Below are 24,239 nucleotides of genomic sequence, written 5' to 3' on the forward strand. Positions count from 1 at the left end.
TTCGTATCTGCTCTTTTTATTTAAAAGGGTAGTTATTTTTTTATTTAACCATAAAATGGTGCATGTGTGATACAATGTGACTGGCAGAGCAGCCACTGAGGTCTCCAGGTAATAATTTTTTTCCCCATCTGGAAATAATCTCACTGCATTTCAAATCTCTACGTTTACATGGACAAAAGAAAATCGGAATAAAGGGCAGATCGGACTAAAAATGTCACGTAAACAAGCCAATCAGAATATTAGGATTAATATTAATGAAACTAATCCGAATGAGAGGGGTGGTTTATGCCGATTGATAATCTGATGTGCAGATAAACGCTTGTCAGGCTCAAGTTATTCTGAATGTGCCACACTGACCCGAGTGCGCACATGTTTCTTACTCTAACATTTTAACTGTAACTAGAACATCGTACAAGTCCAGCCTGGGCGCTCGGAAGACAAACAAACTCGTACAATACTGCTTTGTTTCCTATTTTTGTTGTTTAGCAAAGACAGAAGTACTTATGTGTTGTTTTTTTAGGGGAATTTGATAACTGCACATGTCAGAGTGGTTCTATACTGAATAAAGCCAGGTGCATATAAACACACATTATGATCCGATTAATTCATTTAGTGCCAATATAAACGGTGCAATCTGATTATAATCTGATCGTGAGGTTTTGTGCATGTAAACGTGGCTAATGGCAGCTGGTGATAGAACATCTATAACAGCTTCGTCGTCCTCCTCCAAACCCGTTTCTGCATTTCTTTGGGAGCATTAAAAAGGGAAAAGAAAAAAAAAAGTCGCTCATACAAACTCTGCCATGTTACACGTGTCAAAATAAAATTGTTTGCTAATTACAAATATCTACAAATGTTAAGAGACTGATTCAGCTTTTTTTTTACAAATAGTCTATGTTTCGCCCCACTGTGCCCCCGTCAGTCCAGTGCTGCTGAAATAAAGCGTGCGCGATGTTTGTCATGATGGGAGACTAAAGCAGAGCCACCACGTCCTCTCCGTAAGCATGGCCCTCTGTTGTCATGGTCACCAGCTCATGCGGCTGAGAAAGGACGACCACCGAGTCGGCAGAACCTGTGATGAAGGAAGCAAACACAAACGGCCGCGTTACACAACATGGAGAACACGCTAGTTACACCAATGCCTCCGTCGTGAGACGCCGTCCGCTGCGCACCCCGGTTACATTTACCCCGTAGATGCAGACGCTCCCGGTTACAGTAAAACCGCACATTTGTTTTATAAGAGCATCACAAGTAGCGCTTGTTAAAAGGAGAAGTCCGGTCAAAATCAGAATTCAAACAGCTGAAAGTACTTTAAATATACAATTATTACATACTGTTCAATAAATGATAAGCTTTTTTAATTAAGAGTAATTTTCATTGGAAGGTCCTTTTATGGGGGCTGCCATCTTGGTGAAGAACAGTACTGCCTCCTCCCAGTTTGTGACGTCACTGTGCGGGATCGGCTGTAGAGCAAGTCCCAATGCCCTATCTGTCCCCTTGTAAATAAATATCCGTTTTCATGCTTTAATATTTTTTTTAACCCCTTAAACAAAAATAGACATTGCAGTAAGCAGTTAAATTTAAATGAATACTAATTTTACGTTTTAGCGACATAAAAAGACAACAAATAAGCAGTAAAGTACGGTTTATGGGTTGGGTTCTGCATTGTTATAAGATGAGTATAAAACTCGTTGTTAGAACCAATCTCTGCTCAGAATGGTGATCTGCACCGCCTAATCTACTTTTACCAGTTATCATCAGTTATTGCAGCCGTAAACTGCAGAAAATACGGCCAGAGCGGCTCCTTCTGAGTTTACTCTCTGCTCCTGTCAGGATGAGCTGCAGCGTGTTATGAGGCGGAGGGATATTTCAGCGTCACTTAGTTTAGACCCCAAACAATCGACTTCACTTTCACAAAAAAGCCCAAAAAAACCCTGCAACCCGCAACTCATTAAATTTACAAGCGACTTTAGAAAAAAATAAGACCAAAGTCGTATAAAATAAGTGGGATTCGCCAAAGTGAGCACACTTTCTAAGTGTGTCGTATCCCTCCGCCGCTACAGTTGGTTAAACAAATTTGTCCGGCAAATTCTACCTTATGAAAAAGAAAAAGCTACCTAAAATCCTCGCTCTCATGTCATCTTGAAGGCAATCTTCTTCTAAATGTTGGCTACAGACGACGTGTTTTCTCTCTGGCCAGAAGTTCGATGGCAAATCCTCTCTCTTCAGGTAGGTATTCCAACAAAAGAACCCGGTGGATCATGAATGGGAAAAGTGGAAAAAAACAGTTTTTCCACTTTTGCCTGATGTATTGTTGCATCCAACAGCCATGCACGTGAGCATTGTTGCTTCAACAATAGCTCACGCGAATTTCAATGGTGAAGTCCTCTGGAAATCCAAAAAAATTTTTGTTAATTGCAGCTCCTATTGATTTAGCTAGTAAAGCGTCGTGCCTCACCGCACAAAGACGTCACAGGATGGGATGTCAGGCAGCCATTACTGCCCATATTTGGGCAGTAATGGCCGCCCCCCATACACAGTGATCCAGACAACAATTTATGCTTTTATTTTCTTACTGATTAACGCTAAATTCATTAAATAACCACAAACACATTTGTTGTAGTTATAGCTAATGAGCCACTGATTTTTCTTTGTTGACCGGACTTCTCCTTTAAATGGAAGAAAAACGACTGTTTTCTAAAAGGTTTGGCGTGCATCGACATGCTACTGACCCCATGCTTCCCTGAGGAGAAAACTACAACTTTAAGTAAGACAACGTACACAGGAGTAGGGCTGTGCATAAAAATCGATATAAAGATTAATATCGATATTTTTAAAAACGATTTAATATCGATATTCTGGCTTTCAATATCGATATACCTCCCAACCTCTAGGGGGCGTTATTACAGCGCAACCATTACAGTTCACAGCGAAGGAGAGCAAGTGAGACGAATTTGTGGAACGGCCGACAGGATTTTAGAAGCTCCTTTGTCCCTAAAATCAGATGTTTGGGCACATTTTTGGTTTCTGTGACACGTTAAATGCATTGAAGCAAATGCACTTTATTTTCCTGTTAATATGTCTGTGATCAATAAATAGAACATAAACATAATATTTGGCTGATTTTGGTGATTGAATCACTGAGCATTAATTCAAAGTAATAAATATCGATATTGGAATCAAAGCAAGCTGAGCTATGTATCGAGAATCGTATCGTATCGTGAGCTGTGTATCGAGAATCGTATCGAATCGGCTCATCCTAGATGATACCCAGCCCTACACAGGAGTACCACAAAAAAAACGCGTGCCGATTAATAGAAGGGCAAAGAAGCATTGGAAATAGCAACCTAGAAATCCAGCCTGCTAAACAGAGCCCTGCTGGCTCAGAGGCACTTCAACAGGACATTAGCAGCATCACGAGCTGACTCAGCGTCCCTGACATCACCAGGACGTTGGTGAGCTCACTCCTAATGAGCGTTTACAGCAGGAAGACGTGTTAACTCTAATTCTGCCCACTGTGTCGTTTTTCTTTGCTCTCTTTCCTCCTCGTGCTTTAATGCCTACCTGGTGATCTCAGCATCACGTGATGCAGATTCATGGGCTCCACCGCTGTTGTCATGGTGACCAAACCACCTCCATTCTCACCATCTGCCTCCAGCAGGCTGCTTTGTGTGAGAGCCTCTCCTGTGGCGTGCAGACACGGAGCAAAACTTTAACTTCTCATAATAAATGAAAAAAAAAAAAAAAAGCACACAACCATTTAAAATAAAAAGAATCAGCTCCCTGGTAAGCGCTCTGAAAAGAATCCGTCCCTCGCTCTGACTTGGCCTGCTCGTGTTGTTTAGACCCGAGGAAAGTCGCTTTAATAATTCATCCAGTAATTGTGTTATGTAGAACACAGAGACTACCCGTCTGTTGTGTAACTGCATCTTCCCTGGCTCGGCTCTTACAGACGACCAGCCTCTTCAGCGAGGGTGACCCGAATAAATCTGTTGTTTATAATTAGAGCTTTGGCAGCGTTTCCTGTGGTGATTCAGCGGCGACGCTTCCCCACTGCTGCTGGAAAAGGAAAAATAAAAATAAAAAACCCCGACAGGCGAGGACGAGCCGTCTGCTGCCATCGTTTCTGCCTAAATTTGCAGCGTCTTGTGCGATTGGTCTGAAAAGGGAAGAGCTCTTTGTGGGGATGCTTTCATCCTGGAGGTGTGATAAAAATCTGTGACGGCTGATTGTACGAGAGATCGTTGGATTCCCAGATAACGTTCCTGCAGACACAACCAGTCAGTCGGTTTAGTTCCTTCCTCTGGGATCTCCTCCTAGAGGGCAGGGAAACCTTTTCAGGTGCCAGGAGTGCAATGCAAATAAACCAAGGGGCCTACTTAGAAGAATCTGAAAGATTAAAGATGTTCTGAGTTATTTTGAAACTTTTTGTTTGCTACATAATTCCATAAACTTTTGCTTCATAGTTTTGACGTTTTGATCACACAATGTAGAAGCTAATATAAATCAGGAAAAGCCATTGAATCGGTGAAGTGTGTTCAAACTGGTGACAGCTAGTGTATGTCAGGAATCCCACACAGACTGGAAGAGAGGAATATCATTCAGGTATTTTACAAGTCTGGAAAGATATTTAAATTTCCAGACTTTATTTCCCGTCTTAGTAGCCGTATAGATGGAAACGGCAAAATTTGAAATTGCTTGAATTTTGCACGAAAGTTTTGACGCTTGCTAGAAGTGGTTTTTAGCTTTCCCCCCCAAAAAATAGAGTTAATGTGCTAAACAGGTGACGGAAACACATTTACAGAATAAGTTGTGATGTAGCGAACATTTACCTCGCGTGACAGGTCGTTCCCATAAGGCGCATAGAAACGCATTTCTTTCTCTACGTCTCTGGGCTGCGCGTAACATCGCCAATGCTAGCTGACACGATAAAACAATTACAAGTTGCCTGATGGCAACGCATTCCTGAAAAGCTCTCATTCTCTTAGAGGTCACAAACTAGCAGGGACCACGCATCTACTTCCTGTTTACTACGGCCATGCGCAGCGTCAACATCAGGCAACGTCATGCTTTACATAGCCTGGTACGTTCGCTCCAAACCACTGGATTGGAAACGAGCCTGACTCGCGTTTTCATTGTTGCGACATTCGAAAAGTTCGCTCAAAAAAAAATAAAAATAAAATATCGCATGACAATTGGAGGGAAACACAGCTGCCGCCTAAATGCTGTATCTTTGCACGCATCTATCCACGTATCAGTCTCTCTGTTCGTTGATCCATCCGCTGATCAGAATCAGGTTCGTCGGCACTGAGCTCTGGCTGGTGGACAAAAATGATTTCTTTATCGTCTATTATTATTTCCATCCATTTGTTGGTCCGTCCAATCCAAGCCGTCAAAAGTTTGTGGGAACCCTGAACTCTGGTTTAAAGCTCTAGAGTCATTTTAAACAGGCCTCCGTCTGAAGCAGAATCATAGCATCACAAACATTTTAAACCGAAAAAAGAGGTACATTTGGAGTGTTCCACACTTTAGCTTGAATTAATGGCGTCCTGGAGCAGATTTTTTTTAATATAGGCAGCTTTCTTCACCTATCACGCTGAGTGGGGGAGTGTGGACGTGCGTGAGATGCAAACCTGTTTCTCTGCCGTCGCCGCTGAGCCCCTCCTCTCCGTGTCTCTTCCTCATGTGGACGTTTCTGCTGCCCGACTGAGAGAAGGTCTTCCCACAGATGGCGCACACGTGAGGCTTCTCACCTGGGAAAACACACGGGCGGTCAGAAGGCCCCCCTCTGAAGTGGTGCCATCTCTTTTGCTGCGTGTGACGCATCTACGAGGGTTACAGCGTCGCTCACCTGAGTGCACGAGCGAGTGTTTTCGTAGGCTGGAATACTCGGCGAAGGACCGCCCGCAACCATCTGCCTCGCACAGAAAAGGTTTCTCACCTGGAAAAGAGCCAAACGGATTCAACTTTGTAGTTTGTTTCAAAGGGATATGCTGGAGAAGATTCTCAGTCCTCCAGGTCATGATCAATCCAACAAACAAAAAAAAAAAAGGTTAAAAATATAACAACTGGTTACATATGAATCTACATGTGAATCTGAGCTCTAACGAGGCTTCGTCAGCAGGTCTATAAAGCTTAGGACTCCACATTACTCCAGACATTTTGAATTGAGAAAGCTTCCTGATTGGGAAGCCAAACGTCTTCAGCTTCAGAATAAAAGTCCAGCTGTTATATTCTGTAACCTTTTTTTTGGATTTAAAAGGAATATAGTTATATATAGATAAAGCTAGAGTTACATTGCATGTGACTGTGTGCAGAATAATAGGTGTCCAGCATCCCTGAAGGAAAAAAAAAAAATCACAGTTTTTGGTAGAAATTATATTCCTACAGAGTAGGGCTGGACGATATAGAAAAAAAAGCATAACGTTAAAATAGAAATCATATTGATCGATAATTATCAACAAATTCATATCACATCTTAAGTGCAGCCATTTTATGCAGTTGCTTACTGACCTATTTTTAGGTACAGAACACAAACACTGAATTGAAATTCAACCCTTTATTCAACAAACTTTTTACCTCAACTGCAAGTTTTTTAAAAAAAAAATGACAGAACGGGTGCTCTCTGAAATATTTAAAGGGGGCGGAGCATTCCTGGTCTGTGTTTGTGATTGGTTGGGAGGATATAATGACTGTAATATTAACCAACATGATAGGCTAGAATGCAAAAAGAAGGAAAACTGTTGTTCTACTGAACTTTTTACTGACACTTTTATTTCTATCATCAACATATGTCTATCGATTGTATATATATTGTTATTGAATTATCATCTAGCCCTACTACAGAGTATAAAAAGAACTAGTTGGTTTAGTAGAGTAACAGAAGATGAAAAATCTAGCTGCTGATCATGTCATTAAATTACTGATTAAAAGGGATGTGCTCAAAAAGAAGAGTTTAATCAGTGTGTTCATTTATTCTGTGAAAAAAAGGGCATTCCTCTTAGGAAGAACCCATTTTACTACATTCAAAGAATATTTGGTTAAAATGTTCATAGAAACTGGTTGGAAGCACTGAATTGCAGAAAATCATAAAATTATCTCGGAACCAAGATGCCGAGGAAAACAGAAAGCTATTGTTCAAATGGATGGAGGAGGAAAGACTCCATGATTGGTTCCACGATGACCAAAGAAGTTAGGTGTTTATTTATATCAAATTCAATAAAATCAGACAGATTGGTTAAAAGGTTTCCCCTCTAATGAAACCCAGTAGATTGCATCAAGTCTTGACAAGCAGCAATAACAGCAGCAATAACCAACACAATTAACGTTATGAAGGGGTCAGACTAATCTGTGGAGCTTAACCTAATAGAAAACCTGAGGGCTGACATCAAACATGTCTTTATTTGGGCAAAAACCAAGAAATGCAGGTGAAAACGGCCCATCCAGAGCTTTTTTTTTTTTCCCCCTCGGTAAAATAAAGGCCCTGTTCGCTGCACGTGGTCTGTTAACTAATCATTAGAAGATTCAGACTATAAAACCGACCATCAGAAATCTAAATGTCACCCTGGAATAAGTGCAGCAGTGAAACGGAGGCGCCAGCTCTGCTGACTCCTCAAATCTGCGGCCTTATTGCACCGAGGAGGCGTTCCAGCGGTAAATGACCTTGGTTATTGCCTGCAGCGACTTTGAACTTTTCCAACGTCCATCTCCCCCTCCCCGTTCCCACCTGTGTGGATGCGCCTGTGGTTCTTCAAGTTTCCGGCGGTGGTGAACTTTTTGCCACAGTTCTTCTCCTTGCAAATGAAGGGCTTCTCACCATTGTGAGTCCTCATGTGGACCTGCAGCCTCTGCAGCACGTAGAAACTCTTCCCGCAGCCTTCTGCGCTGCACTGGAACATTCGGTCATTCCTGCACAACCAGCAAAAAAATAACATCAGCATACACACGCTCCTTGTCCAGCTTAGATCACGCTGGGTGTGTGACTGATGGCGGCAAACCTAGAGGGGTTTGCAGCATCTATCAAAGAAAAATTATAATTCAGACCTAACAAAAAAAAAAAAAAAAAAGCGTAGTTACATTGCGAGAGTGGGAACTTATTCACATTTTGTCGCGCTACAATCACAAACTCTACTGTATTTTATTGGGATCTGTGTGATAGTCTACAGAGCATAAATATGAAATTAAGGACGATTTCTAGTGGTTTTTAAAGTTTCTGCGTATAAAATATTCAGTACATTCAAATCCCCAAATCTATGTATTGTAGAACTGCCTTTTCCTCCAATTACAGCTGCAAATATTGCAAGCTTTGCACTTTTTCCTCATTCTCTATTGCAAAATACAGATTCTCAGTGGGCTGCAGCCCTGGACTTTGACTGGACCATTTTAATACACCAATATGCGTTGATCTGCACCATTCCCTAAGACCTCTGGCCGGTTATTTAAAGGCCACTGAGCTGCTGGATGGTGAACCTCCGGCCCTGTCTTGAGTCTTTAGACTCAAACTATTATGTTTTTAGAGGGCTTGCTTAAAAAAATGACGCCCCTATAGCAATTTTCTATCAAACAACCCACAACATGTTGTGGCGGCGGCAGACGCTCCAGGAAGCAAGAGGAAGGGTGCAATCCTATTGAGCCTGTTCTGTTTGGTAGTGCTGATGCTCAGAAATGAAGCTATGCATCTCTCGAGTCCAGTAACTTGTCCACTGACGGCGAACTTCAAACCAAACGTGTTAAACCAGTCCTGCTGTGGGTTCCCTTAAACAGGTTTTTGCTTAGCATTGCTCTTTATTTACCTCCGGCCATTTTGCCGCAAATTCCTACAAGCTTACCTGGCATTGGTGAATAAAAAAAACTATCTTCCCCCAGCATGCTGCTGCCACCACCGTGTCCTACTATAGGAGGGTGACGTGCAGTGCTGGGATTCAGCATGGAGGTCTGTCCGCTGTGTCCTACACAGGTTGAGCCAAATTACTAATGTATCTTCTTGCCTCCTTTCCGTAACGGCCAGGTTTGTGCCGTGCAGAACTAGCATCTGAGCAGCGGATCTGTAAATGGCATATTTGTTTTTGCAAGGCGCTTCGTGGACGTTACCTGTGCGTTTTGAGGTGGTATTTGAGGTGAGCCGGCCAGGTGAACGTCCTGCCGCAGCCCTCGAATGAGCAGCGCAGGACCTGCTTGGAGAGGGGCCGGCTGGCTCGGGGCGGCGGCTCCCGCTTGTCGCCGTCTTCGACCAAGCTGTGTGTGTGGTCACCTAGGCAACCGAGAGAAAGAGGAGGGGGGGGGGGAGCAAAGTGAGCAGGGCTGCACAGTAATCAAGCCACGAGTGCGAGGTGGCCGGCCTCTGGAGCCCCGGCTCTACAAAATCACCGGCTACCGACAGCGACCCCGCCGCACAGCTGCGGGGAAAAGAAAACAATTCCACGCTGAATGCAATCACTTCCTTTTAGCCGGACCAGGCTCCCCGCTTCGAGCAGCTTTAACAGCCACCGTTTTTTTTTTTTTTTTTTTGTGTTGCCAGAGACAAGCCAGCAGTAATGCGCCTGCAGCCGACGGGAACTTGTCTAATGTTATGCGAGTTGGTGGGAGGGCGTCAATTACAGCAGCTTGGATGCAGCCGTTCCAGTTCCCCCGCTGAAACGAAAGCGTCGCACATCACCATATGCTGCGTGCTGTACCGTACCAGGTAGAGCTAAGGACATCTGAACATGAAGAACATGTTTGATATTTCTGCCGCTCGTGTCGGAAAGAGAAGCTTGCATATTACATAGGTTCATTACAAATGGACTGAAATATTTCCCGACTTTATTTATTGTAGTATTGATGATTTTTGGCTTCAGTGTCTCAGAAAATTACAATGTTACATAAGATCAATAAAGAAAGGATGATTTAAAGAGAAATGTCACGCAGCGGCGGAGCACGTGATCAACACAGCCTTCCCGGGTTTGATTCCTGGCCCTCGGACCTCTCATCCACCCCCATTTCCCGTCGGCTTACTGTCAAATAAAGGCCACCAGCGGCAAAACAATCTCAAGCTTCTGAAACGTTTTGCATGAATTCCTGCATCAGTGCAGCGTGGCATTGAGGCGATCAGCCTGTGGTTCTGATGAGGTGTTCAGGAAGCCCAGATTGCTTTGATACCAGAGATTCTCCAGTGGGGTTCTGGTCAGGCCAATTTCACGGGCAGTCAGGCACAGTACCAGCATGGTCACTGAGCTAACTTTCGGTACCTTTGGCAGTGTGGGCAGGTGCCAAGTCCTGCCGGGAAATGAACTCAGCATCCCCATAAACCTTGGAACCATAATGAAGCATGAAGTGCCGTAACATTTCCAGCTACGTGGCTACACTAGCTGCAGAAACACTTCAGGAAACACAGTGGACCAACCCCAGCAGATGACCTCAGGCCACCACTGACCGTGGCCACGCCTGTCTCTGCCCCTGCGTAGGGTTCGTCCGTGTGTGGTAGCTCTTCAGCCGCCGACTCTTGTCTCAGTCTGCCTTCTTGTAAAGCTGCTCCAAATGTTTAAAGGGGTTCTGCTGGAAAATCCTCTAGATGCTGTAGTGCACAAGTTTTTCCTTCCACTCAACTTTCTATGAGTATCCTAGATCTTTCCCACAATTATTATTTTCTGAGACACTGAATGCTTTGTTTAATTATCTGAAAACCATAATCGTCAAAAATTAAGCCATTAAGACGAAGACTATTTCTCTTTACATCTAAATAATATCTGAGTTTCACTTTATGTAAAAATGACAAATACTGAACCTTTTCACAATATTGTAATTTTTTCCAAGTGTATTTGTGTTTGTCTGTGAATATTTCCCAGAAAAGTTGTAAAACGGCACTGAATAAATTATCTGAGCTGACATTTGGAAGTTGCTTTTTGATTTAGAGGTTTGGGACTTTCCGACGCTACCCTCCGTCACTTTCATTTTAAGCACGAAAAGCAGGAGGTAAACAACCGCCGATCAGGAACAGCATTATGTATTTTACTGCACTACTTTTTTTTTTTATGTGCAAATGATTATCAACAACTCTAAAACAAACAGCCTAGGTTGAAAGTGGAGGGGGGGGGGGGGATAAATAAACCTGCAGGAGAGCTGAGACAGGTGATGAAAACTTCCCAATCTGTTACGTCTGGACCACAACCTCCAGCCTCAGTCTGACTCAGGAGGTGTTCAAAGATCAGACATGTAGCTGGCAGTCATAATGCCCTAAATGTCATGGGTAAATTCTCTCAGCGGCAGCCTGTGGAGGCAGCTGAGGACGGTGTGTGATGAAGTGCTGACTCGGGGTGTGAGTCAATAGGCTGCAACGGCACTGTGTGCTGCAACACTTGAAGGTCTGTTTCAAATCAAAGCCGAAGCTTCACAGCCAGAGAAGATGAATGCACAGACTGATACCGCCATAAATAATAGATAATACGCAGAAAATGCTTAAGATTGGATTTAGTCTGGGGGAAAGAGGCTGTATAAACAGTTTGATGGCAGCAGCTGGTGAGCAGTGACACGGCTCTCTAACGCTGGAATTTATTTCAATTATTTTATGGGCAGCCCGTTTATCACGGCTCTAACTTTTATCAGGTGTTACAGGAGATCGAGGCAGCCAGTGCATGCCTGGGGTCTGGAAGCTGCACAGTAAATGCTCTGGTTATTGTTTAGTGCTTTCTGTGAGCAGGCTCCAATAAAACCCTCGTCAGCCGCGACATTAAAGTCTGTGACGTGACGTTTGTTTTAGGCTGACATTCGGCTGAAGTATTGACGCCCTTCACAGATTTTATTGTCATTTTGCATGTCGCAGAAATGTTTTTAATCAGACACAAAAACACAACTGAGTAAAAAAAAAGAAAAAAAAAGTGGTCAATTGATTTCAATCATCAAAGTGTAACTCATCATGAATTAAAAGCATAACTTTGCCCTCAGACAGATTTTGAAAAATGCCCCAAAAGTGGGCGGTGCAAAAGACAGATTTTGAAAAATGCCCCAAAAGTGGGCGGTGCCAAAAGACAGATTTTGAAAAATGCCCCAAAAGTGGGCGGTGCCAAAAGACCTTGAGGGGCGGGGCTAAGTGTGGGCATGGAGACCAGATGAAACAAGGACAGTAAGGGGAGTGACACTGGTGGTTTTGCCACAGATTGGTCTTTTTAGGTGGAGGACCTCTCGCCCTCTTGTCACCCTTGGTTGAAGGAGGCTTTGTGGAGTCCAGCGGGCCTGGACAGCAGCTGAGACGCTAAAGATCATGGAGAGGGATGGGGACATGGTGTAAAAGTAAAAAAGGGTACATTTCTCCACAACAGCATCTATTAAAATATATAATATCTATAGATAAATATCAATTAAATGTTTTTTTTTTATCTTTCCACCTTAATATAGACCATGTGATACTGATGAAATGTTGGTGGTTATTTTAGAGCACTTTAAAGAGTTTTTTCCCCCCTTTTCAGCATATAATTGTTCTTTATTTTAACACAATAGTGGAATGATATCCATTACCGGCCTCCACCCGTTTCTTAATGACTCGAATCGGTATAGCAGGCAAAAAAAAAATTCCATATCAGGATTCTGGCAATTTAAACTAATATACAGTCATATTCAATAGAGTAATATTGAAAAGTTAATTTATTACCGTGACTCAATTCACTAAGTGAAACACATTACATAGATTAATGAAACAGACTGATGTTTCCAAGCAGTAAATTCTGTTAATGAGGATTTTCCTCTTACGGTAAAGAAAACATTGACATTTAAGATAAGAAAATTACATCAGACCAAAAAAATAAAAAATTTCAACAAAGCAATGTGAGCTTATTGAAAAGCATGTTTAATACCTGCTTAAATGTTATTTTAAGAAGCTGCTGTTAATCTGTCAAAAGAGCCTCTTGGGAATGCATATTTTAACTTATTCAATAAAACTGTATGCTAGGAGGTTGTTTTTTGCGTGTAAAAATAAAATGTAATAAAATAACCCGGATGCACCTGAGCGATGTCCTACAACCGTTTAACCTGCCAAAGACGCAATAAAAACCTGCTGAAACTAAAATGTCTACTTGATGTAAAAAAGGTCCAGAAAATGTATAGACCTCTTTCTAGGGTAGTAAAAGTATCACTACTCAAATGCTGTATCCGGATACCATGCTAATTTGGCATGGTATTGATACTAAATATTTTAGTATATGAGGCAAAAGGAGAAGGGAAACCCAAACATTGTGACAAGCCTGTGTGAAAACCGCGCTCTAAAGTGGTGGCCAGAAGTCAAGCTGCTCAACAAACTTTGCCAAACATCTCAAGGATCGACACAAACTAAAGTTCCCATTCATAATTTAATTTAGTACTTTAAAAATATTACTGATTACTCACTAAATATTTTTTTGATTGCAAACAAGAAGACAATCACCAAATGCTGGCTCCAGTTGAGCCCTCCCACCATGAGGCTCTTCATAAACATTATAAGCTTGATCCACAAAATGGAGATTTTTCATTACGTCTCCAGAAGGAGAAAGGAGAGAGACCCTGGGAAAAATGTAACAGCTACTCAACGAGTTATAACAACCTCCCATAGTGAATTTGAAATATATTTGAAATACACTGACTCTTCTGTCAGTGTGGTGGTGTGTACCCTGCTCCAGGGTTGTTGGTTATATGTGTTATTTAATGCAGTGTAAATTACATTGCTCTGTGCGCTCTAGCCCTCACTTGTTTGGCCCAGTTAAAAAAATAAAAATAAAGCTAAAAAAATTCCAACAAAAATCATATTACTGATGTTAGCGTAATCGGTGGTTTGCATTAATGTTGTGTGATTAGCAGTGGCTAGCAGGCTACTAGGCACATGTTACATTAGGGTTGTTTATTTAGCAATTATTTGCACACTTATTTAACTAGCCTCTGTGATTCTGTTGATCTTCCGTGTTGAGAAGGAAAAAGGTGAGTTTCCCGTGTTAATAAAATATTTTTTGTCATTTTTTATCCCTGTGGTATCAAAAATGGTATCGAGTGTTGAATACTTTCCTGGGTATCGATATCGAGTTTTAAACTTTAGTTCTGTTACAACCCTACCTCTTACTGATGAGCTCAGATCATTTTACCCCTTTTATTTTCCCAGTTTTAGCCGCTTGGTTTGTGCTGACCATGCATCTATTCATACCCACCTTGGAAACGTCCCATGCCCACACTGACAAATGATAATAACAACAATAATAATAATAATAAGGATTTTTCTACCGTATACTCATAGCCTGCTGTGACGAAATGTAATACTGTTCCTGTTATTCATAAATTCCACATATTGTGCACGTTTTAGCAGCAGATTAATTCGTTTTTGTCCCAGCTTCAGTATGAATCTCTCAATGTCTCGTTTTGGTCATTTTCCACGACTTCCTTGTTAAAAGCTTCTCTGCAAGCTGAGCGTTAAACCCGTGAACGCATCTTCACGATGCACTGGCTTTATTAGAAGGATGAGCAGCAGAACCTACCCGTATGCAGCGGTCGATGATCAATGCCTGGAAACGCTGCGATATCTAAAAGTCCAGAGGATATTTGCTGTCATCCAGATAAAACCGTCAACAAAGAGTGACTAATTCACTCTGATTTAGAGGCTGATGATGACAAGTGTTGAGCTCAGTTTTAGTCACTGCTCATTATACAACATTTTCATCTCCCTGACCTCATTTCTATCTAGTCTTAGATGCTTGCAGGAAGTAGACCCGCTGACTTTCACTGCTTGATTTCTTGTTTTTGTTGTCACTCCAGACCGAACATCCCTTTATAATCAACAGAACCTAAAATCCCTTTTGGTGATGGTTCTGTCAGGTATTAATTTCCAGCAAAACGTCCAAACAAAGCGCCCTCACCGTTACTGACAGTTGCAGCTCTGGCGTCCTGGCTGGCCTTCGCGTCTCTGGCTAGCTGCGCCCTCGTGGCTGCGATGAGGCTGTCGTGTGCCAGCTCCTGAACCCTCAGGTACCACGGGGCGGTCCCGTCCAACCCGTACTCTCCCGACGAAACCCCCTCATCCTCGTCGTCCCCGGCGCCGTCGGCGGCGAAGATCAGGGACTCCGAGGAGGCTGTGATGCCTGAGCGTGGAAGGAAGACGAGAAGAGACTCAAAAAGACATGAAACCCGGAGTTTGGTGAGGCAAGTTGCCCGAATCCTTCTACGTCAGCGCGCTAAATTTAAACCGGGCAGAACACAAACATGCAGGAAAAAATAGGTGAGGAGAGACTCTACCGGCTAAGGGCTAACAAACTTAGAGAGCCTGAGATCTTTTCTACTTTCTCACCAGATTTATTGTTTTCTATAAAAAAAAAAATGTCGCCTCATTTCTTTGCTGTGCTGAGAATAAATAAATTAAAACGGAGAGTTAACACTAGGAGAGCAGCGGGTGGCAACTGTATAGCAGAGGGGCGCAAAACCACTTTTGGACAGTCAAGTTTCTCAGTGATAGGGATCCGTCTTTGGAATGATTTACCAACGGAAATAAAAATAGAAACTGACCTGAAAACATTTAATAGAAAAGGTGAAACATTGGCTGAAAGAAAATCAAATATGTGAACATTGAGTCATTATGATTATGTTGGATGTGAGGTGTTGTTTTGTGTAATGTTGTTAGGATTGTGTAAAATGTTAATGGTTGTCTTTTATAATGTATTTTATATATGATTGTGCAATGTGAGCTACGTTTTAGGAAAATGTATTTTATAAAGGCCTGACTGGGGACTGGGGTTGCAAATTAGCCTATAGGCTAGAAACCTTTCATGCAACACATTTACACATTTTGTTATGGCTCTGCCTATTACAATTATGAATGTAATAATGTGCGCTGCATTGTCCCTGACAAATAAACTAAAAAAAAAAAAAAAAGCACTGAAATCAGATTAGAATCAAGCTTCTACTGTGAAACTTGTTTTCACTCGATACGGACCAGAGCCAAGCATTACTTTTATTATTTACTCTGTTGTTAATTTCTAATGACCCGGTTCAGCTTCTGATGATAAATTCACAAACAGACTCAGAAGTGAACTTTCCCCTTTTTATTTGCTTAAGCCCAGATTGACAGGAGCTTTAGAACGAAAAATTTATGAACCCATCAGCGTACTTAGAGCTGGTCTCAGTGCTTCTACCTTTGGCAAGGTTCAGGAGGACGTAGGAGGTGCTGTCCGGCTGCTGCAAGTCGTGCAGAATAGCCGGGGGGCTTGGAGACGCCTGTGGCTGGGGGTGGGACCGGACCACCAACGGGCTTTGGTGTGGCAGGCCACCGAACTCCGGCAACGAGGGAGAAGTGTCCGGGTCGTGGCTCAGGCCTCCATCTGGGGAACAAGTTAACGACAAATACAAGCTGTTCACCATGTCCAATAGGAATCTGTAAAATGTTTACAGGGATAGACATTGATTTGGACTACGTATGCATGTTTCTAAGAAATGGTGATATGGGCGTGGGCCAGTTTCAGGTCTTAATGTACACCAAGGTGTTAAAAATCTTACATTCTCCATCGTAACCATTCCTGTGTGTTTAAAGTGCTTTTAAGTGACACAGAAATTGTGTTGAAACAAGAAATTACAGCACTACTAGAATTTTGACTTACATTAATTTCCATTCAACCAAGAAACTTTGTTTCTGACAGAAACGCCATTTAAAAATGTTTAAAAAATGTATAAAAAGTATATTAACTGTTTTTATTAACATTTATTTAAAAGTAGCTTGTCTAAAACATTTAATTTCAAATCAATATTCAGTACTGATTGAAATTACAGCCATTCAACCCTTCTTTATCATTGCTAAGCAGCTTCCATTCATCTTCTCAGAGGTTGAAAGGCCTCCGTGCCATCACCCTAATCTTAGGCTCCCTTCATCAGATTCCACTGAGGACTCTGGCTGAGCCACTTCAAGATGTTAATTACTACTTCCACTAAAAATAGAAGAATTGAATCTACCAGGGTTGTGAATAACTTTGGCCTTGACTGCGTGTGCTTCAGTGTTCATGGATTGGTCTATTTTCAGATTTGTTTTTCTGGGAAGTGAAACTGTTTTACTACTGCGCTGCAGGCAAACTGTGATTCCTATAAGAATTATCCAAATGATTGTTATATCAAATAGATCTTTGTAAATCTGCTGGACCTGACAGTATGGAGCCTTTCTTTCTAAGATCAGCTGCAGATTTCTTAGCAGAACCTTTATGTTACATCTTTACCTCCTTCTGAAAACAGGATTCTCTGTGTATGGAAGTCTCCTTATGTTTTTCCTCTGCTGAAAAGTGGTAATCTGTCTATAGTCAACAATTATATGCAGATCTCTGAACTGTGCATACTTTCCAAAGTTTTTGAAAAACTGGTCGGGGATCAACTCAAAACATTCTTAGATTCAATGGGTCTGCTATCACCTCACCAGTCAGGTATTTGTAAAAAGCACAGTACAATAACTTCTGCTCTTAAAGTGATAAATGAAATCAAAGATGCCCCAGATGATAGGAAGCATTGTGCAGCTCTTTATTGCCTTGTTAAAAGGAGTTTGACACTTTTGATCGCGTCATTCTGATGAATAAAATCCACAACATTGAGTTATCTGACCAGTCCGTAAGCTGGTTCTCTAACTACTTATCAGATCGGACAGAGTGTGTCCAAGTTGCTGGGTCCTCCTCTTCCTTCCTTCCTCTTTTAAAGGTAATGTCTCAAGGCTCCATATTAGGGCCATTGTTGTTCCCAAATTAGGGCTGGACGATAATTCAATAACAATATATATCGATCGATAGACGTGTGGCGCGATAGGAAAAAATAGGGTTGATAAAACTTCGATAGACAGTTTTCCTTCCTTCCTTCCTTTCAGCCTATCATATTAGTTGATGCTACAGTCACTACTTCCTCTCGACCAATCGTAATCGCGGACCCAGGCACGCCGTCACAAAGCCCTGCCCTCTCAAACCACAACACAGAGCATGTGAATATGTCGCAGCAAGGAGTGGCGGAGGAAACGGTCCCAAAACGGGGTTTTACCAGTTCGCCAGTCTGACAGAAATAAACCACAGTGATTTGTAAAACTTGCAAGGAACTGGTAAAAACAAAGTCTGGTAACGCAACCAACTTGTTTCATCACATAAGCCGCTCACTACCGCAGCAGCGCGAGATGTTTTAGCCCAGCGCCGCTCCACGTCATCTTCGGAGAAATCTTATGGAGCTTCTTCCAAAACAAAGCAGGTATAGCAGCTAAACTGGGCTCCCTTTTTTGTGATAAAATGGTATTGGTATATTTATTTTGGTCATTTTACTGGTCACTTTAGTTTATTCTTTGTCAGTATTTAATAACATAACTCAGGTCTCTTAAGTTATTTTTCTTTTTAAAAAAAAATTCTATTATGGTTAAAAAAGTTGGTTAAATAAAGATTTAATTGGAATTCTGTGTTTGTGTTCTTTATTAAAATTAAATCATTTAGCAATATCATAAAATGTCCAGGCAGAGCTGCATATAAAATATGGTTTTAAATATTTTCAATAATTATCGATATCGATCAAAATGCATTTTTTTAATCAATAAACTTTTTTTCTATATCGTCCAGCCCTATCACAAATTATGTGAAAACATGCCTGATGCTGCATCCCGTCTTTATGCTGATGACACTGTTATTTATCGATCACCTTCATCATCTTGTGTTCTGTATTTAATACTATTCCAGTTCATCTGACAGGACTTAGGGTGGTTTTATATACAGATACATCAAAAGCTATGCTATTTTGAAATGGCAAGAAGCTCCCACCGATCCTCTCCAGCACATCCACTGATCAAGGGGTTGAAATTGAGAGTTTTAAATGTTACAAATATTTAGGTATTCTGATAAGAAGTTATCTTTTAAAGCTCCCCATGATAAACTGGTTCATTAACTGAAACTAAAACTGGCTTTTAGAAACAAAAAGTTATTCTCACATCAAGTCAGGAAGCACTTGATTATTTCAACCTTTTCTTCCTGATGGATTATGAATATCTGTTATTTATGAACACCTCAGCCAAGTATTAAAAAAAATATACTGTGTATCATTGTGCTCTGTGTTTTATGACTGACTGCTGCTACTGTGTAAATCACTGTGCTTTGTATGCTTCTTCGTCTGCAGACTTTCTCAGTTTTTTTTATCTATAAAAAGGTTTCTTCCTACATATTTATGCTCATTTATGTGAAGGAAGCTCAGTCGTTACGGTCTGCGGTCTCAGGACATCATTTTGATGCACGTACCAAAAGTCAGAACTGAATTGGGTAAAAAAAGGCCTTTACATTTTCGGCTACCTGGAATAAAATGCAAAAGGATTTAAAACTGACCTTTCTTGTAATTTTGGGGGAATTCAAGTCAATTTTAAAGGACAGAGACATTATTAGCTAACTTAGCTCATGTGATTGCCCAAATGTTTAATACTGCTAGATAATGCCAGGGTATTTCACTTATTGATCTTTTTCTTAAATGTGGAACCACTGTTTATGTTTGTGTATTTGGTTTTGTTTATTGCTTATGTTGTATGTTTTATGTCGCCATCTTATCCAGGTCAAGAGGTTTGAATCTTAATTAGTTTTATCCTGGTTAAATAAAGGATACCACCACTTGAAGCTTTACTCGTTATAATTGCTGCTTTGGCTGACTTTCAAATTATATGACAAACTACTAGTGGGACTAGACTGTTAAAACATTTTAAAAAGTCGGCTTTATAACAGATTTATAAAACTATCAGGGATGAGAAGTTTATACTATTTCTGGATTATACATTTTATGAATGTTTACTGAAGTCCAAAATCTCTGAAAACATCCCAACCTGACCCTGATATGAATAATAGTGAGGAGGCGATGCAGCACTGCTGCAGGGATGTGTTGAAACAACGAGATCCACAAGCAGACCAACCAGAACCGCTGCTTTCTACTAAATAAACTAATGTAAAACAATCATTTCTCTGAATCACAAAAACAGATACAACTAAACTGCGTACTTTAGCCTTTTTACCATTTTCTCTTGCGTAGTCAGACCCACGTCACTGCTGCATTACGGCCTCACTGCACCTGCTTCTTTTTCTGCAATCTAGGAAAATGCTCTCCAGTTTGCTCGCGATTTCTTTTAAAAAAAAGAAACAGCGGCTTTCACCTCAACTAACTGCAGAATGCCGATGATCTGACTAAACCAAGTTACAGCGCAGTTGCTCTGCTTTGGTGGGACAGAAAGGTGGGAGAGAAAAGGCCCGAAGCGCATGCTACAGATTTACTCCTGATGGGTTTCTGCAATAATTAGCTTCAATGTTGGATATAAAAGCTACATTTATGTTAAAATTGCCGAGCATGTCTGACTTAGAAGAAAACTAGGGGTTCATGTGAAAACAGAGCGGATTAAAAGTTGCTAAACATTTTCAAGAGTCAGTAGGATGCCTTGATCCAGCGTCTGTGGAAAGCCTACCCTATTTCACCCCAACCAGTTAATTTTTTAAATTAAAGTCAAAAAAGAAAGTCAAGAGATTAGCAGCTTATTGTCTGGCAACAGGGAATCGTGTACTATGTTCTTCTTCCTTACTTTGTCATCTACATCCCAGAAAGACAGATTAATTATTTTTGTTTATCAACAGGAAAGAAAAAAAATATGACCAGGATTTTAAAAACAACTAATGGATAAATAAAGTCAAATTAATTCAGAAATAATCTCGTTGAATGTGAATATTTAAGAACAACTCTAGTCTCTAGAACAACTCTAGAACAACAATGATTAAATTCATTTATTTTCACATGTTTAAGCTTTTTTTTAAATTGAATTATACTCTAATACAAATAAGATACCAAAATTCAAACAAGAGATTCTCAAACAAAAAGCCAAGCTATCGACATACCCTGCTCCTCAATTTAAAGCAGCAGTAAGTTTTGATTCTAGATACATGAAGATACATTAAATGACATTTCAGGTCAATATACAGCACAGTGTCGGAGCCGCCACTGAATGAGTGGTGGTCTAGGTCACATGACCCCTTTTAGGTTACAGCAATCTGAGTAACGACAAAAAAATTGATTTGACACTCATCTGATCAGACATATTTATGGTTCGCTGATGTAGGATTTAATCTAGAGAAGTAACTCCATGACTTCTCAGTCTGCTGGTCTGCTATCAGATTCCAGATTCAGACTGTCTAATTTTGTGGCAGTGCAGTCAATGTTGCCAGTGGCCTCCAGCAGCACTAAACATGGAAGTTACAAGTCTAGCGCCCCTAGTGGCTAAAAGTTGGTGCTGGGTTAATAAGTAATCAGTAAACTATTACTGGTTGCCAACACAAAGAACTAACATAGTACCTAAACTAAACTAACCTAAATTCCCAACACAATCTGTGTTTCTATGTTCAAAGAAAATCTCAAAGGTTAGGTGCATATGCTTTCATTCATTACTAGGGAGAGCTATTTGACCCCATGACTTTCTGCTTCACTCAACATTACATTCTCTATACAAGAACCCGCAGCCCACTGTGTGATAGTGATTACAATGAAATATGAACATCTGAACAGTTCAAAATGAAAATTGGCAGGTCACATCTAAAAAAAATACGATGAAACATGAAAAAAAAAAATCCTTGCACTCATTTAACATACACTCACCAGCCACTTTATTAAGGTACACCTGTCCAACTGCTCGTTATCGCAAATTTCTAATCAGCCAATCACATGGCAGCAATTCAATGCATTCAGGCATGTAGACATGGTTAGGACGATCTGCATCAGAATGTGGAAGAAAGGTGATTTCAGTGTCTTTGAACATGGCATGGTTGTTGTTGGTGCCAGAAAGAGTGAGTATTTCAGAAACTGCTGATCTACAGAGTTTGTCACGCTCAACCATCTCTAGGGTTTACAGAGAATTGTCCGAGAAAGAGAGAATATCCAGTGAGCGGCAGTTCTGTGGGCCCGAATGCCTAGTTGATGGCAGAGGTCTGAGGAGAATGGCCAGTCTGATTCGAGATGATAGAAAGGCAACAGAAACTCAAAAAACCACTTGTTACAACCAAGGTAAGCAGAAGAGCATCTCTGAACGCACAGTACGTCGAACTTTGAGGCAGATGGGCTACAGCAGCAGAAGACCACATCGGGTGCCACTCCTGTCAGCTAAGAACAGGAAACTGAGGCGACAATTCGCACAGGTTCACCAAAATTGGACAATAAGAGATCATCTTCTGATGGCTACTTTCAGCAGGATAATGCGCCATGTCATAAAGCATGAATCATCTCAGACTGGTTTCTTGAACATGACAATGAGTTCACTGCACACAAATGGCCTCCACAGTCACCAGATCTCAATCCAACAGAGCGCCTTTGGGATCCGGTGGAACGGGAGATGCGCATCATGGATGTGCAGCTGACAAATCTGCAGCATCTGCGTGACGCCATCATGTCAATACAGACCAAACTCTCTGTAGCCTCGTGAGACCATCCTGATCTCGCGAGCTTTCAAGGTTTCACTCGCAGATCAGTCTGGCTACTTTCCGTTAAAGAAAATTTGGAGCCGTTCACCAAACAAACGTCCAATCAGCGTTGGCTTTGAGGCGGGTTGAGGTGTGACGCAACGAGAAGCGCGACAGTTCAGTCTAAAGAACATGGCGGCTTCAGCCGATGAAACTAGCGTTAGTGTGGCTATAGAGCAAGTTTTATCGGAATTACAGAGTATTTCTTCACTGAAAGAAGAGCAAAACTCTGCTCTGGAGGCTTTTCTCAGAGGAAAAGATGTTTTTGCTCTTCTCCCGACTGGTTTCGGCAAGAGCTTGTGGTTGTGTTTTCGTCGTCGCTGTTAGTACGTCATATGCTTCCTTGATCTGATTGGTTTATTTGGCCCGTCTATCACCAACATAGGCCAATCAGGTAACCAGTATTTTCGCCCCTTCCCAAAATTACTTCAACGGAAGGTTTCCAGATGGATATGCGGAGCAAATCCATCTGGCGGAGTCAGGTTAAACTCTCTGAGGAATGTTTCCAGAACCGTGTTGAATCTGTGCCACAAGGGATCAAGGCATCTCTGAAGGCAAAAGGGGATCCAACTACTAGCAAGGTGTACCTAATAAAGTGGCCGGTGAGTGTATACTTTGGGTCAGAATGTTGTTTTTATCAATCAACAGAAAGAAATAAGTAGAACATGACTCCCAGGACAATAAAATAACAGTAATACATGCACTAACTAGATTTTTGTTATTATGATGTAATAAACATGAAAACACACACACACCTAGTTATAGTCGCAGCCTCGTCCAAGATTTGGCAAAGCATGGCTTACGACAACTGATTGGTGGACAGCCCAAGCAGATTTAACAACATGGTGATTCTCTTATGTGTGTGAGAACAAGACTCCTGGCAAGGAGGGAGCCATCCCCCTGCTCCATCCCAGCGTGGCGGGAGCTTGCACCTACCTGTGAGCTCCAGAGGAGTGCACAGGGAGCTCTCAGCTGGGGCCAGCAGAGGTAGGCAGGAGTGTTTGGACTCCGAGTCCTCCAGACTCTGCACCAATGGGATGGAGGCGTTCTGGACAAACTGCACCAGCAGCTGGCGAGAGAAAACAGCCACAACCACCATCATCACCATCACAGCAGCAGCAAAACATCATTGCAGCTCGACTGTCATTATCTGTGCACCGCCTCTGGAGAGTGAAAAGGCTAAAGTGTTACCTCTGGTTTAGAGTCCAGCTCATCAGAAAGCATGGGTCGGCCTGTGTGAAGCTCTCAGCTGGTCGACACACAAACACAGCAGCAGCTAGTCAGCCGACCTAACAAGCGGTTAACTATGAAAAGGTTGGCACACGCAACACGACGTACCTCGAATCTTACCGACAAATGGCGAGACTTTCCGTGGGGTCAGAAGCCACTGTGGGTCATCTCGAAGTCAAAATCATCCCACGGACAGCAACAATTAAAAGGCTTTATACGCCTGAACTAAAGGCAAAACCGACGGTGGACGCAGCTACGACAAGAAAAAATACGGTGTTGATTAGAACCTGCGCTGGATAAAACTGACCGGTTTCCTTGCTAGCTAGCAAGGTTAGCAGCAGAACCCTAGCTGCCCGAGGCTAGTCTCCAAAATATTGCTACCTTTGCTTTATGAAAGCTGCCCACCAACGGGCTGTGTGCCTGCCTAACTCTTTAATGCCACAAAACTAATTACTCATCATAGCTGCAACCGCGACACAGCCCCAGAGTCAATTAGCATTTCAATTTTCTCAAAACAGAGGGCAGCTTAGATCTACGGAGGCTCCGGTGGTACAATGCTCGCGATCA

The 24,239-nt window shown here is 41.8% G+C and overlaps 1 protein-coding gene across 3 annotated transcripts; it reads right to left on the reverse strand.

Annotated features, from left to right (window-relative positions):
- znf410 (zinc finger protein 410) lies at positions 1 to 24,239 on the reverse strand. Of its 3 annotated transcripts, none has more exons than XM_012866667.3 (11): positions 23,793 to 24,239; positions 23,634 to 23,691; positions 23,379 to 23,511; positions 16,113 to 16,298; positions 14,844 to 15,065; positions 9,091 to 9,250; positions 7,727 to 7,908; positions 5,852 to 5,941; positions 5,634 to 5,753; positions 3,565 to 3,684; positions 1 to 1,072 (listed from the first exon to the last, which is right to left on the reverse strand). In XM_012866667.3, exons 2-11 carry the CDS (start codon positions 23,664 to 23,666, stop codon positions 972 to 974), a joined length of 1,347 nt encoding a protein of 448 aa, XP_012722121.2. In that variant the 5' UTR covers positions 23,667 to 23,691; positions 23,793 to 24,239; the 3' UTR covers positions 1 to 971. The 3 variants fall into 3 exon arrangements, with proteins under 3 accessions (XP_012722121.2, XP_021174242.2, XP_012722120.2); XM_021318567.2 differs by having other exon boundaries at positions 7,817 to 7,908; positions 23,781 to 24,239; XM_012866666.3 differs by having other exon boundaries at positions 23,781 to 24,239.

The sequence above is a fragment of the Fundulus heteroclitus genome, unplaced genomic scaffold, assembly GCF_011125445.2.
Source record: "Fundulus heteroclitus isolate FHET01 unplaced genomic scaffold, MU-UCD_Fhet_4.1 scaffold_76, whole genome shotgun sequence".
Taxonomy (NCBI): domain Eukaryota; kingdom Metazoa; phylum Chordata; class Actinopteri; order Cyprinodontiformes; family Fundulidae; genus Fundulus; species Fundulus heteroclitus.

Bases quoted from the DNA above. Each gene is read 5' to 3' on its own strand.
- znf410 (XM_012866667.3), bottom strand. From the start codon at position 23,666: ATGCTTTCTGATGAGCTGGACTCTAAACCAGAG. The intron at 15,066-16,112 runs GTAGAAGCACTG...TTCCACGCTCAG, and splicing joins CCTCCTGAACCTTGCCAAAG to GCATCACAGCCTCCTCGGAG. The intron at 5,754-5,851 runs GTGAGCGACGCT...GTGTTTTCCCAG, and splicing joins ACACTCGCTCGTGCACTCAG to GTGAGAAGCCTCACGTGTGC.